General features: G+C 51.2%; 1 protein-coding gene across 2 annotated transcripts in view; it reads right to left on the reverse strand.

Annotated features, from left to right (window-relative positions):
* The window catches only part of LOC145357051 (DENN domain-containing protein 2D-like), a 57,902-nt gene that overhangs the window by 30,515 nt on the left and 13,282 nt on the right, over nucleotides 1–14,105 (reverse strand). Inside the window, exons 3-6 of one of the 2 annotated variants that reach the window (XM_080210119.1) lie at nucleotides 10,842–10,996; nucleotides 9,111–9,223; nucleotides 8,137–8,206; nucleotides 5,596–5,673 (exon numbers count right to left, since the gene is read on the reverse strand). In XM_080210119.1, the coding sequence (XP_080066245.1) occupies nucleotides 5,596–5,673; nucleotides 8,137–8,206; nucleotides 9,111–9,223; nucleotides 10,842–10,996 (416 nt within the window). Of the gene's footprint in view, nucleotides 1–5,595; nucleotides 5,674–8,136; nucleotides 8,207–9,110; nucleotides 9,224–10,841; nucleotides 11,380–14,105 lie in introns of those variants that run through there. The other variant, XM_080210118.1, reaches the window with a different exon arrangement.

Consider the following 14,105-nt stretch of genomic DNA (forward strand, 5'->3'; position numbering starts at 1 on the left):
TCCAGAAGAAGGCTGGGATGAAAGCGCTTTATCTGAATGCACGAAGCATTCGGAATAAAGTGGATGAGCTGGTGGCGCAGATCGACACAAATGGATACGATCTGGTGGCCATTACAGAGACGTGGCTGCAAGGTGACAGGGACTGGGAGATGAATGTACAGGGCTATCAAGTGTTTAGGAAGGATAGGCAGGAGGAAAGAGGGGGTGGCGTAGCTCTGCTGATTAAGGACAGCATCAAGGTGGTAGCAAGGGATGATATCGGAGCCAAAGAGCAGAAAGTGGAATCGTTGTGGGTGGAGATTAGGAACAGCAAAGGGAGGAAGACGCTGGTGGGTGTCGTCTATAGGCCCCCGAATAATGATCTGGAGGTGGGGCGGGCTGTTAACGCGCAAATAAGTGCGGCGTGCAGGAATGGGACGGCAGTAGTTATGGGGGATTTCAATCTGCATATTGATTGGTCGACCCATGTTGGACGAGGTGGGCTCGAGGAGGAGTTCTTGGAATGCTGCCGGGATAGTTTCCTGGAACAGTGTGTGTTGGAGCCGACGAGGGAGCGAGCTATCTTGGATCTGGTGCTATGTAATGAGGCGGGTAGAATTAGGGACCTTGAGGTGAAGGATCCTCTTGGAGAGAGTGATCATTGTATGGTGGAGTTTCTGTTGCAGATGGAGGAGGAGAAAGTGGGTTCCCGGACACGTGTCCTTTGTTTGAATAGAGGGGAGTATGGTAGGATGAGAGAAGAATTGGCGAATGTGGACTGGGGGAGCGCGTTGGAAGGTAGGTCTGCTGAGGAGCAGTGGAGGATCTTTAAGGAGATCTTTCTTGGTGCTCAGCAGAAATTTATTCCGATGGTTAAAAAGGACAGTAGGAAGAGAGGTAATAAGCCGTGGATAACGAAGGAGGTGAAGGAAAGTGTTAAATTAAAAGCGGAGGAATTTAGAGTAGCTAAGAGCAGTGGGCGAGAAGAGGATTGGGAAAGGTTTAAATGTCAACAAAGATTGACAAAAAAGTTGATAAAGGAGGGTAGAAGAAGCTATGAAGCTGGGCTAGCACTTAATATAAAAAAGGATAGCAAGAGTTTTTATAAATATATAAAAAGGAAGAGGCTGGCTAGGGTGAACGTTGGTCCCTTAGCGGATGAGAAAGGGGACCTAGTGGTAGGGGATGGGGATATGGCTAAGGTCTTGAATAACTTTTTTGTTTCTGTCTTCACGGAGGAGGACGTGAATAATTTGCCGGGTGTTAGCGATGGAAAGGTGGTAGGACTGGAGGGTCTTAATGACATTACTGTTACTAGAGAGGTGGTGCGCGACAGACTGGAGGGGCTGATTGTGGACAAGTCCCCAGGACCGGATGGAATGCATCCGAGGGTTCTGAAAGAAATGGCGGAGGTGATAGTGGATGCCTTGGTGGTTATTTTCCAGACGTCGCTGGATTCCGGGGAAGTGCCGGAGGATTGGAAAACGGCTAATGTTACGCCGTTGTTTAAGAAGGGTGCCAGGCAAAAGGCGGGGAATTACAGGCCGGTTAGTTTAACGTCTGTGGTAGGTAAAATGTTAGAATCCGTCATTAAGGAGGAAATTGCGAGGCATCTTGAAGGGAATTGCTTGATAGGGCAGACGCAACACGGTTTCATTAAAGGGAAGTCGTGTCTGACCAATTTACTGGAGTTCTATGAGGATGTGTCTAGGGCGGTGGATAGAGGAGAGCCGGTGGATGTGGTCTTTCTGGATTTTCAGAAGGCGTTTGATAAGGTACCTCACAAGAGGTTACTGCAGAAGGTCAGAGGACATGGAGTTGGGGGTAGGGTGTTAGCGTGGATAGAGGATTGGTTGTCAAATAGGAGGCAGAGAGTGGGGGTCAATGGGTGCTATTCGGATTGGCGGTTGGTGACTAGTGGGGTGCCCCAGGGGTCGGTGCTGGGGCCTCAGCTATTTACCATTTATATAGATGATCTGGAGGAGGGAACCGAGTGTAGGGTGTCGAAATTTGCTGATGACACCAAGATTGGGGGAAAGGCAAATTGTGCGGAGGGTGTGGAGAGTCTGCAGAAGGATCTAGATAGGCTGGGCGAATGGGCCAGGAAATGGCAAATGGAATTTAATGTTGGCAAGTGTGAGGTGGTCCACTTTGGTAGGAAGAATGGTAGGAAGGACTATTACTTACGTGGCGAAAAACTGCAGCAGGCGACGGTGCAGAGGGACCTCGGGGTCCTTGTGCATGAGTCGCAAAAACCCAGCCTGCAGGTGCAGCAGGTGGTCAGGAAGGCGAATGGGATGCTGGCCTTCATAGGGAGGGGGATTGAATATAAAAGTAGGGAGGTCTTGCTGCAGCTGTATAGGGCATTGGTGAGGCCGCAGCTGGAGTACTGTGTGCAGTTTTGGGCGCCGCACCTGCGCAAGGATATTTTGGCCTTGGAGGGAGTGCAGAGGAGGTTTACTAGGCTGATACCGGAGTTGAGGGGGTTGAGCTATGAGGAGAGGCTGAATAAACTAGGCTTGTACTCGTTAGAGTTTAGAAGAATGAGGGGAGATCTCATTGAGACGTATAAGATGATGAATGGGATGGATAGGATAGAGGTGGAAAGACTCTTCCCGCTCAAAAAAGACAGTAGGACTAGGGGGCACAGCCTCAAGATAAAGGGGGGGCAGTTCAGAACGGAGTTGAGGAGGAACTTCTTCACTCAAAGGGTGGTGAATCTCTGGAATTCTCTGCCCGTTGAAGTGGTGGAGGCTGCCTCGCTAAATATTTTTAAGAAGCGGGTTGATGGGTTTTTGATAAGAGAGGGGATTAAGGGTTATGGGGAGAGGGCGGGAAAGTGGAACTGAGCCACGACAGATCAGCCATGATCTTATTGAATGGCGGGGCAGGCTCGAAGGGCCAGATGGCCTACTCCTGCTCCTATTTCTTATGTTCTTATGTTCTTATGTTCTTATGTAAACACACCGCACTGCACAGCAAACAGCGCCTGTAAACACACTGCACTGCCCAGCAAACAGCGCCCGTAAACACACTGCACTGCCCAGCAAACAGCGCCTGTAAACACACTGCACTGCCCAGCAAACAGCGCCTGTAAACACACCGCACTGCCCAGTAAACAGCGCCTGTAAACACACTGCACTGCACAGCAAACAGCGCCTGTAAACACACCGCACTGCCCAGCAAACAGCGCCTGTAAACACACTGCACTGCCCAGTAAACAGCGCCTGTAAACACACTGCACTGCCCAGCAAACAGTGCCTGTAAACACACTGCACTGCCCAGCAAACAGCACCCGTAAACACACCGCACTGCCCAGCAAACAGCGCCCGTAAACACACCGCACTGCCCAGCAAACAGCGCCCGTAAACACACCGCACTGCCCAGCAAACAGCGCCTGTAAACACACCGCACTGCACAGCAAACAGCGCCTGTAAACACACCGCACTGCACAGCAAACAGCGCCTGTAAACACACTGCACTGCCCAGCAAACAGCGCCTGGAAACACACTGCACTGCCCAGCAAACAGCGCCTGTAAACACACCGCACTGCACAGCAAACAGCGCCTGTAAACACACTGCACTGCACAGCAAACAGCGCCTGTAAACACACCACACTGCACAGCAAACAGCGCCTGTAAACACACTGCACTGCACAGCAAACAGCGCCTGTAAACACACCGCACTGCCCAGTAAACAGCACCTGTAAACACACTGCACAGCAAACAGCGCCTGTAAACACACCGCACTGCCCAGTAAACAGCACCTGTAAACACACTGCCCAGCAAACAGCGCCTGTAAACACACCGCACTGCCCAGCAAACAGCGCCTGTAAACACACTGCACTGCCCAGCAAACAGCGCCTGTAAACACACCGCACTGCCCAGCAAACAGCGCCTGTAAACACACCGCACTGCCCAGCAAACAGCGCCTGTAAACACACCGCACTGCCCAGCAAACAGCGCCTGTAAACACACTGCACTGCCCAGCAAACAGCGCCTGTAAACACACCGCACTGCCCAGCAAACAGCACCTGTAAACACACCGCACTGCACAGCAAACAGCGCCTGTAAACACACCACACTGCCCAGCAAACAGCACCTGTAAACACACCGCACTGCACAGCAAACAGCGCCTGTAAACACACCGCACTGCACAGCAAACAGCTCCTATATACAAGGGTCAAACCTCTCATGTCCCTGACACAGACTGTCTGCACCCACAGACATGTCAGCAGACTCCCCTCACCTCCACCCCACATGGTCCTATCGGAGCATCCCACATTGAATGCTCTGTGTTGAGTAGTCAGTGTTGCAGTGCTTCTTCCCAGCTGTCTCGGCACCTGAACTGTATCTCTAGCAGGGCAATAACCAGCTCGCTGGTTTGATCTGCAAGTGGCTGCTGTCGTCTCGATGACGGGGCCCTGTCCCTGGCTGCTTTGAGGGAGTGTGCAGTCACTTGCCTCACGAGTGACTGAGCTTAAACCATGGACTGGGGTCTGGGTTGAAAAATGTGCGACAGTGAGATTCTCTCCAAATCAATGGGCCATGGCAGTTTCCGTGGAAATGTGCGCGTACGTGCAGGCCAGTACGATTGTGTTTGCCTGCTGAGTGGAAGGAGGGCTTTTCTGTTCAGGAATACCTACAGCTGTTGTTTTGGTGCCCTCCCCCTGACCAGCAGAGAGTCCACCACACCAGGGGAGGTAGTTCCAAATTCAAGTGCCTCACCCTCTGAATCTGCGATGTCATTCCTCTGGGTGTGTGCAGGCTGGATGGGTATGGCTGGCAAGCTGACAGAGAAACTGCAGGGGTTGGCGGGGGGGGGGGGGCAGAACTCGAGGTGCTGCCTCTGCAGAGAAATTCGGGGCTTTCAGTACAGGCTGGCCGTGGGATTGGGATCATTGTGGCATGAGATTCTTGTCCACCCATGGCACCCAGGTGTCAGGGGTTTGGCCCCGCTGCCTCTCACTCATGCCGTGGAATCGTCCCAGGAGATGGCACAACCTGATCTCAGGGTCGAGGTCCCCTCCTGCTGCTGTCGGGCTCCACCTCGCCGGCTCCTGGCTGAGTGCCCTGGTTTTAGCCGCACCTCGCAGTCACTGCCCCTCGCTCTGTTGCCCTGAAGTGGGCAGGTACATAGAACATTGTTCACACTGTGTTCCTCCCCCTGGGAGCCTGGCAGTCAGCCCATCCACCCACTGAACTGCTCCGAGTACGGAATAATCCGTATGGGGGAGGGCGGTGGGGGTGGGGTGTGACACACAGATCCTCCTTCCTCGTTCACGTCCCCCCCCGCCAGTCACGAAAGCAGGATTTTGGTGTTTAAGATGCAGCGCTCTGTACAGGGAATGATGCCTCGCCCCAGAGCTTCGCAAGTGTTTATGTCCCCACCAGGAGCGAGTGGACGTCCACACTGGGAGTAAAGCTCCAGCAAACAGAGCAAATGGGATTTGTTCGAACTTGATGTCCATAAGCCCAGCAGATCCCTGATGTGCTGCTGCTGCTGCGGAGACCCTGCCTGTTTCCCACATCCACCTGCCATCTAGGAAGACCTCAGCAGTTCAGAGAGATTCTGCCCAGAGTGAAATAGCAGCGGGCAGAATGGAGGGAGCATTACCTTGGAGAAGAGACCAAAACAGCCCAGGCAGCTGATGATGCAGAAAACCTCTGGCAGTCGCGCTCCTCCCCCACGTGGCTGTAAGCAAGAAGAGGTACGCAATTAATTCAGGGAAACACAACACACCCATAACCATCGCCCCCGCCTCGCTGTTTCACTTCCCCTCTGCAGGCAGTGTCACAGGCTGGGAGCAGTAGCACACAGCATCAAGTCAAACAGCCTGTTTTTGATCTCAATATTCCATTCAGTGTCCTTCACACACAACACTGCACTCTGTCATCATTCCCCGAGCGCACTGACACAGCGTGACTGATATTCCTCCCACTACAGTGCTGAGGGGGTGCCGCACTGTCAGAGGGTCAGTGCTGAGGGGGTGCTGCACTGTCAGAGGGTCAGTGCTGAGGGGGTGCCGCACTGTCAGAGGGTCAGCGCTGAGGGGGTGCTGCACTGTCAGAGGGTCAGTGCTGAGGGGGTGCCGCACTGTCAGAGGGTCAGCGCCGAGGGGGGCGCCGCACTGTCAGAGGGAGTACACTGAGGGAGCACCGCACTGTCAGAGGGTCAGCGCTGAGGGAGCACACTGAGGGAGTGCTGTACTGTTAGTAGGGCAGAAATTACTGGCTCCTCTGAATAGCAGTGAGGTTCTGCACAGATGAGGCAGCTACTGACACAATGTGCTAAGCTTAAGTCTGGCCAACAAATATGGGCACTTGTTTCAAAATTTGTTTTCATTTCTTTAAGTGCTGCTGCTGTGGGAATCATCACTAATGACTCTTGGAAAAGTGTTGGTGAGCTGTCTTCTTGAATCACTGCCATCCATGTGGTGTAGGTACACTACAATGCTGTTAGGGAGTAAGTTCCAGGATTTTGACTCAGCAACTGCAAAGGAACGACGATGTATTTCCAAATCAGGATGGTGAGTGGCTTGGAGGGGAACTTGCAAGTGGTGTTGTTCCCATTTATCTGCTGCCCTTGTCAGTCTAGATGGAAATGGTTGCTGTTTTGGAAGGTGCTGTCTAAGGAGACTTGGTGAATTGCTGCAATGCATCTTTTAGACACACTGCTGTTTACTAACAGCGTCGGTGATGGAGGGAGGGAATATGTAAGGTGGCTGATGGGGAGTTGATCAAACTGGCTGCTTTGTCCTGGATGGTGCTGAGTGTTGTTAGAGCTGCACCCATCCAGGCAAGTAAAAAGAATTCCATTAAATTCCTTTGGGGAGTCAACTGAGTTATTAATTTGTCAATTTTGCCTTTTAGAAAGCGTTTAGACAGTTACATAAGTATGACGGGCATAGAGGGTTGTGGGCCAAATACAGGCAATTGGGACTAGCTTAGGGATTTTAAAAAAAGGGCAGCATGGACAAGTTGGGCTGAAAGGCTTGTTTCCATGCTGCAAACCTCTATGACTAACAGAAAACCCCTATACTGGGGGAGAAATGTGCTGTGGAATGATTATTGCTGCACTCCCTCCCTCTCAGTCACTTTCCTCACCTGTCTGTTCACAGACTGAAGCCCACACCCCAACACCGGATTGGAATTGGATGCAGGATGTTCTGTAACCTGGACATATCTGGAGTGGATCCAAGAACACTAACTGTAGTAGCATTGATTGTGAGTGCTTTGGTTTGATGTTCCTGAGCTGATGAAGATGGTTAATCCCTCCCCTTTCAACATACTGATGCAATACACACAGCTGTGGAGACCCAATGAGAAATACTGGACAGATCTTCAACCTTTGGAGAAAGAACTGGCAGGAGGAAAAATAAAGTCACAAACCAGAGAACAAAGCTAGGCTCACTGTAAGAGAGAGTTTAGAATAATTTGGAACTAAAAAAGACTCGCAATCAGTGTGAATATAGAATAGAGAAATTACAAAGTTTTACAAAGGTACTGTTTGCATAGAGACACCTATAATCACTGTTAGAGAATTCAAACTTTTTTTTGAAGACATATTGTATTATGCATTATAACCGCATGCCTTGACTAAACACACACTGCTCTAAGGCATGATGATAGGCAAGTGAATAGAACCACATTCTTTGGAACAAAACAACTACTGAGCAAAGGAAGAAAGCAACTCTTATCACTGTGGACTCCAGACACTTCTGGAGATCTCAGACAGGTGAATGAATAGGTCTTAAATTATACCAAATAAAAATTGTTTAGCACACACCATGAGACTGAGAAAGGCTCTTAAAGTCCACGAAATCCCGTATTCCCTTGTTGCCAGAGGATAAATGTTATTGGCCAAGGTAAATAATCTACACTAATAATGATTGGCTCATACCTAGCTGGGGTGAGCCAAAGGGTGGGCAAATGGCTTTTGAAAATTGAATATTTGTAATACTGAGAGAAGTGTAATTTTAAAGTGATTTGGAACCGCTCCAAATCATCTTCCAGCGTTCGCTGACAAGGCCTGAATAATAAAGAAAGGTCTTCACCAGAATACTGTCTCCATGAGTCTATGTGTTAGCTGAGCCATAAATTAAGTTAAAGTCAGCTTAATACTTAACCTCTCTAAAACAAAAGTTCCTACACTCACCAAAAGGCGTCTGCAGTAGCCAAACTTCCTGCTGCCATCCATGTTGGTCAGGACAAAGGAGAAAGTTTCACTGAAAGAAACAAAACACATTTCCTGTGTGAAAAAAAACAGGCACTGAGAACTGCTTGCATTTATGTAGCACCTTTCATGCATAATAACCTGACAAGGATGCCAAGGATCATTACTAATTAAATCATTGGCGGAGTGATTAGAACAAGGGCGCTCAGAGGTCAGAATTATATGAGCACGACTACCTTGGAGGATTGTGGGACTGTAGGAGAAACTGCCCAGCAGACGTGCGGCCAAGGGGAGGGGCGGAAAGGGGCAGGGAGACCGAGGGGCGAGGCGGGGTGGGGACGGCTGAGGGGAGGGATTTGAAGGGGACAGTCATTGAAGAAAGAGGGTGATGAACAGCTAACAGCTGCCTGACTCAGGGCTGGTTTGCTGACCTGTGCCAGGGTCTGAGAGCTCTGGACAGAGGCCTAGGACGTCCTAACACAGGCCAGAGAGACTGCGCTCCAGAGCTTCACTCTGTCTCGAACGTGTGCTGTACTTGTCATGGGTGTGCTTGTTGGAATAATTGAGGTGAAGGTTCAGTGTGGTGCTGAAAGGGTGTGGCACAGTGCAAAGAGCTTTCTTTGTGAATGAGAGGTTAGGCCGAGACCTTGTTTATACTCTCAGCCAGTTGCAAGCGATCCCATGGTTTTACAGGGTGAAAGAAAAGGAATTCTCCCTGCTACCCTTGGTCAACTCTATCATTCAGTCAAGATCATCTTCTGATCGTCATACTGCTGTTTGTGGGATCTTGCTGTGCACAAACTGGCTGCTGCTTTTCCTACATTCCAGCAGTGACCACACTTCCAAAATAATCAATTACCCATGCATCATCCTGGCATAATCTCAGCCCACAGAGCTCTTTCTTTCAGATGTGCGCTTGTAAACTCCAACAGAGAGTGAATCAGACAGACACAAACCTCTCGTATTCAGTGAGGGGGGCCCAGGTGTTGCCATCTGGAAAGCAAAACAATGGAATGGCCCTCAGTAAGCTCTCCTCTTCCTCCTTCTGGGTTCGCATCAGGTTCTCCCTCTGAAACAAAGATCAGACCCAGGACAATACAGCTCCTCCCCGATAAACCCCTATTCCAAAAAACAGCCCCCACCCCCACAAACAGATTTCTAATGGACACCCCTCTCCCCATCCTGCACTCTCTCACCACACCCCCACTCCCCGCAAACACTCGGCGCCCCCCCCCCCCACCCCCACTCCCCGCAGACACTCGGCACCGCCCCCCCCAACTCCCCACAGACACTCGGCATCTCCCCCACCCCCCCACTCCCACTCCCCGCAGACACTCGGCACACCCCCCCAACTCCCCGCAGACACTCGGCATCTCCCCCACCCCCCCACTCCCACTCCCCGCAGACACTCAGCACCCCCCCACCAACTCCCCACAGACGCTCGGCATCTCCCCCACCCCCACTCCCCGCAGACACTTGCGTCCCCTCCCCCACTCCCCCCCCCCACCACTCCCCGCAGACACTTGGCACACCCCCCCCCAACTCCCCGCAGACACTCGGCACCCCCACTCTCTCCACACTCACCTCCCCCCCCAACTCCCTGCGGACACTCGACCCCCTCCCGTCCCCGCGGACACTCGACCCCCTCCCCTCCCCGCGGACACTCGACCCCCTCCCGTCCCCGCGGACACTCGGACCCCTCCCGTCCCCGCGGACACTCGGACCCCTCCCGTCCCTGCGGACACTCGGACCCCTCCCGTCCCTGCGGACACTCGGACCCCTCCCCTCCCCGCGGACACTCGGACCCCTCCCCTCCCGTCCCCGCGGACACTCGACCCCCTCCCGTCCCCGCGGACACTCGACCCCCTCCCGTCCCCGCGGACACTCGACCCCCTCCCGTCCCCGCGGACACTCGACCCCCTCCCGTCCCCGCGGACACTCGACCCCCTCCCGTCCCCGCGGACACTCGACCCCCTCCCGTCCCCGCAGACACTCGACCCCCTCCCGTCCCCGCAGACACTCGACCCCCTCCCGTCCCCCCAGACACTCGGACCCCCTCCCGTCCCCGCAGACACTCGGACCCGTCCCGTCCCCGCAGACACTCGACCCCCTCCCGTCCCCGCAGACACTCGACCCCCTCCCGTCCCCGCAGACACTCGACCCCTTCCCGTCCCCGCGGACACTCGATCCCCTCCCGTCCCCGCGGACACTTGACCCCCTCCCGTCCCCGCGGACACTCGACCCCCTCCCGTCCCCGCAGACATGTTCCACCCCTCTCCCCCACCAGCTCCTTCTTCTGGGATACGTGGCTCTAAGCCTTTACATTTCGCCCATCACGCACTGTCCCACCCAGACTCAACACCCAGCCCCTTGGAATGGGACTCAGTGCATTGTCTTGGACACACAGCAGCACATCCCGGGAGGGACTGCCTGGATTACAGCAAAACAGAGCAAGGGACTGGCTGCCCACAGTAAAACTGGCACCCTGCAAAACAGTGAGTAATCCACTTCTTGTGGGATAAAAATGAAAAAACTCATAATTGAAGACTCTAACCATGAGGAAGTTCTCTGGTAGTCTTCCCTCAGTGGATTACTCAATGATATATCTTACTTCCTCGCACACAGGAGATGTGCAAATAATAATAGCTTCTTGCACAATGAAGCACTAAGACAAAGTATTCACTCACCTTAGGAAATTGGTAGGTTATCTGAGGCTCGTAAGCTTCACCAGACTTCTTCAGAGAAACAACCACTAGATATTCAAAGAAGAATTGTGCTGAGTATCGGCATGGATCCTGTTCTGGCTTCTTTTCTTCAACCGAACTGCTTCTCTCAATGCCTGCTTTTGAAATACAGAATACACAGCTTCTGACTTGCAGTCTCAAACTCCTCCGGGTTGATCTCAGTGTCCTGTATACATTGTCAGTAATCAGCTGTCCTGCTCCACGTCTGAGACTGAGCGAGTGCCTCTCCTGCCCTCTCTCAAAGTCAGTATTCTCCAACCCCACTCCATCTCCAAGACTCTGTGACCTTCTGTCCTGCTCCATCTCTGACAGTCAGCAATCCTTTCCTCTCTCCGTCTCTGGGTCACTAATCACTAACCCTGCTCTGTATCTGACAGCTACTTGCTCAAGTTGCGTGCCACCTCTGGCAGTCAATGATCGCTTGTCGATCTGTTCCTTTGCTTTCAAAGGGAGCTGTGGGATTTTCTCCACTAACAAGGAAGTGCAGCTCCTTCCTGATTTGTTTAATGCTGTGATTAACAGGCTATTGGGAAACCGGGATACCGAAACTGAGAGGAGGAGTAAACAAGCTCTGCGAGTGGATGTTAGCAGCTCAGTTCAAAGGCAGAAACGAGCAGCTACAGTCTGTCACACTCTGGCTGCCTTTTCATGAATTTGATCAGATTAAGGTTCCATGATGGAAGTCTCAATATTCAGATACAACTGCAGCAGAAAGTGAATTGTTAAACACAGTTCAAAGCCAGCCCACCTGGAACAGAGGATTCTCTCTCTCCCCGACTGTATTGGAATTAATGGAATTAGGTCAGTTGCAGCAAGTATCCACAATGAAAACAGGGTGAAACAAGAGGATGCAGAGTTTGGTGTTAAATGGGCAATCTCAAACATAGAGAAGCTGCTTTGGTTGATGGAAATATGGACGAGTATTGCTGAGGTTGAGCAGACATTGTGACTAACTTCGGGAAAGCAAGCATAAGCTTGTTTTAAATACAAGGTTTATTTACTAGTGTCACAAATATGCTTACATTATCACTGTAATGAGGTTACTGTGAAAATCACCCAGCTGCCACACTTCGGCACTTGTTCAGGAACACTCAGGGAGAATGTAACATGGCTAATGCGCCTAAACAGCACGTCTTTCGGACTGAGGGAGAGAACTAGAGCACCTGAAGGAAACTCACGCAGACACGGGGAGACAGTGACCCAGGCCAGGAATCAAACCCAGGTCCCTGGCGCTGCAAGGCAGCAGTGCTAACCACTGTGCCACCAAGCCGCCCCACAAACTGAATTCTTTGATAGAATAAAAGGAAATGTTGGTGAGGAATGTAGTGGATGTTATTTAGATGGATTTCAGGTTTTTGCCAAAACACCATGAAAAAGGCTGGTTTAAAAAATTGCTGTCTGTGGAGGAGGAGGAGGGCTCGTGTCAGCTTGGATAGGAAGGACACTAAACAGTAAGTCTTGCTCAGACGGGGGAGGGTCGGAAGTGGTGTTCCCCAAGAGTCAGTCCCAGAATCACTGCTGCTTCGATATGTATAAGTGACTGGGTTACTGCAATACACAATAACATTACAATATTTGTCAATCGTAACTAACTTGGGGGTGAAGCTAACAGTGAGGGTGATACTAACTGATTAATACATAGATTGGTGAGTAGAATGGAAAAACAAGTGACAGATGGCATTCAGTACAGAGACGTTTGAACTGATGAGTTTTGGAGAAGGGAGAGTGTATATAGATGTAATGACATAGTTCTTAAAGACCATGTGTGGACAGAGGGACTTGGGAGATCATGTGCATCGATGTTGGAAGGTTCAAGACATTCTGGGATGTAGCTAGCAAATAGTGACCGGGATTCTCTGGTCCCATCGGCAGCGCACCCATTCCCAGCAGAGAGGGGTGGTTTCAATTGGAATTCCCATTGACAGTGGCGGGACCAGAGGATCCCACTGCCACAGATAGCACACCACCTCCCGCACAGGGAAACAAGCTGAGGGGATGCAGGAGAATCTCACAAAATATCGGATTCAGATTCATAAATAGAGGTATTGAGTACAAAAGCAAAGAAATTATCCTGAAACTTCACAGAGCGCAGGTTAAGCCACAGTTAGATATTGCATTCAGCTCTGATCACCACACTTCAGGAAGGAACAAGAATCCTTGTGAGGTTGCAGAGGGAGACTTGTCAGAATGGTGCCCAGGATGAGGGATTTTAGTTACAAGGTGAGGTCGGGTGAAGCTGGGGTTGTTCGTCTTGGAGCAATGGAGATTGAGGGAGATTTGATTGAGGTGACCAAGATTATACACACCTGTAGATAAGGTAATAAAGGAAAGCTTTCCCATTGGCTGATGATGTAGTGATTAGGGAACACAGATTTAAGGTTTTAGATGTGAGATACAGCTGGATATGAGGAAGGGTTTTTACACAGAGAGTGGTAATGAGCTGGAACTCACCATGATGTATGAACTCACCATGCGGCTGTATAGGGCATTGGTGAGGCCGCAGCTGGAGTACTGTGTGCAGTTTTGGGCGCCGTACTTACGCAAGGATATTTTGGCCTTGGAGGGAGTGCAGAGGAGGTTTACTAGGCTGATACTGGAGTTGAGGGGGTTCAGCTATGAGGAGAGGCTGAATAAACTAGGCTTGTACTTGTTAGAGTTTAGAAGAATGAGGGGAGATCTTATTGAGACGTATAAGATGATGAATGGGATGGATAGGATAGAGGTGGAGAGACTCTTCCCGCTCAGAAAGGACAGTAGGACTAGGGGGCACAGCCTCAAGATAAAGGGGGGGCGGTTTAGAATGGAGTTGAGGAGGAACTTCTTCACTCAAAGGGTGGTGGATCTCTGGAATTCTCTGCCCGTTGAAGTGGTGGAGGCTGCCTTGCTAAATATTTTTAAGATGCGGGTTGATGGGTTTTTGATAAGCGAGGGGATTAAGGGTTATGGGGAGAGGGCGGGAATGTGGAACCGAGCCACGACAGATCAGCCACGATCTTATTGAATGGCGGGGCAGGCTCGAAGGGCTAGATGGCCTATTCCTGCTCCTATTTCTTATGTTCTTATGATGAGGGAAGCAGAGAGGATCAATGTTTTGGAAAGGAAATTTCCAGGACACTTGAGGAAAATAAATTTGCAGGGTTACGAGGCCAGAGTGGGTGAATAGAGCTGACAGGGTTACACCAAAGAGAGTTGTCACAGACTTGACAG

The sequence above is a fragment of the Carcharhinus amblyrhynchos genome, chromosome 22, assembly GCF_965287045.1.
Source record: "Carcharhinus amblyrhynchos chromosome 22, sCarAmb.v2.hapA, whole genome shotgun sequence".
NCBI classification, from domain to species: Eukaryota; Metazoa; Chordata; class Chondrichthyes; order Carcharhiniformes; family Carcharhinidae; genus Carcharhinus; species Carcharhinus amblyrhynchos.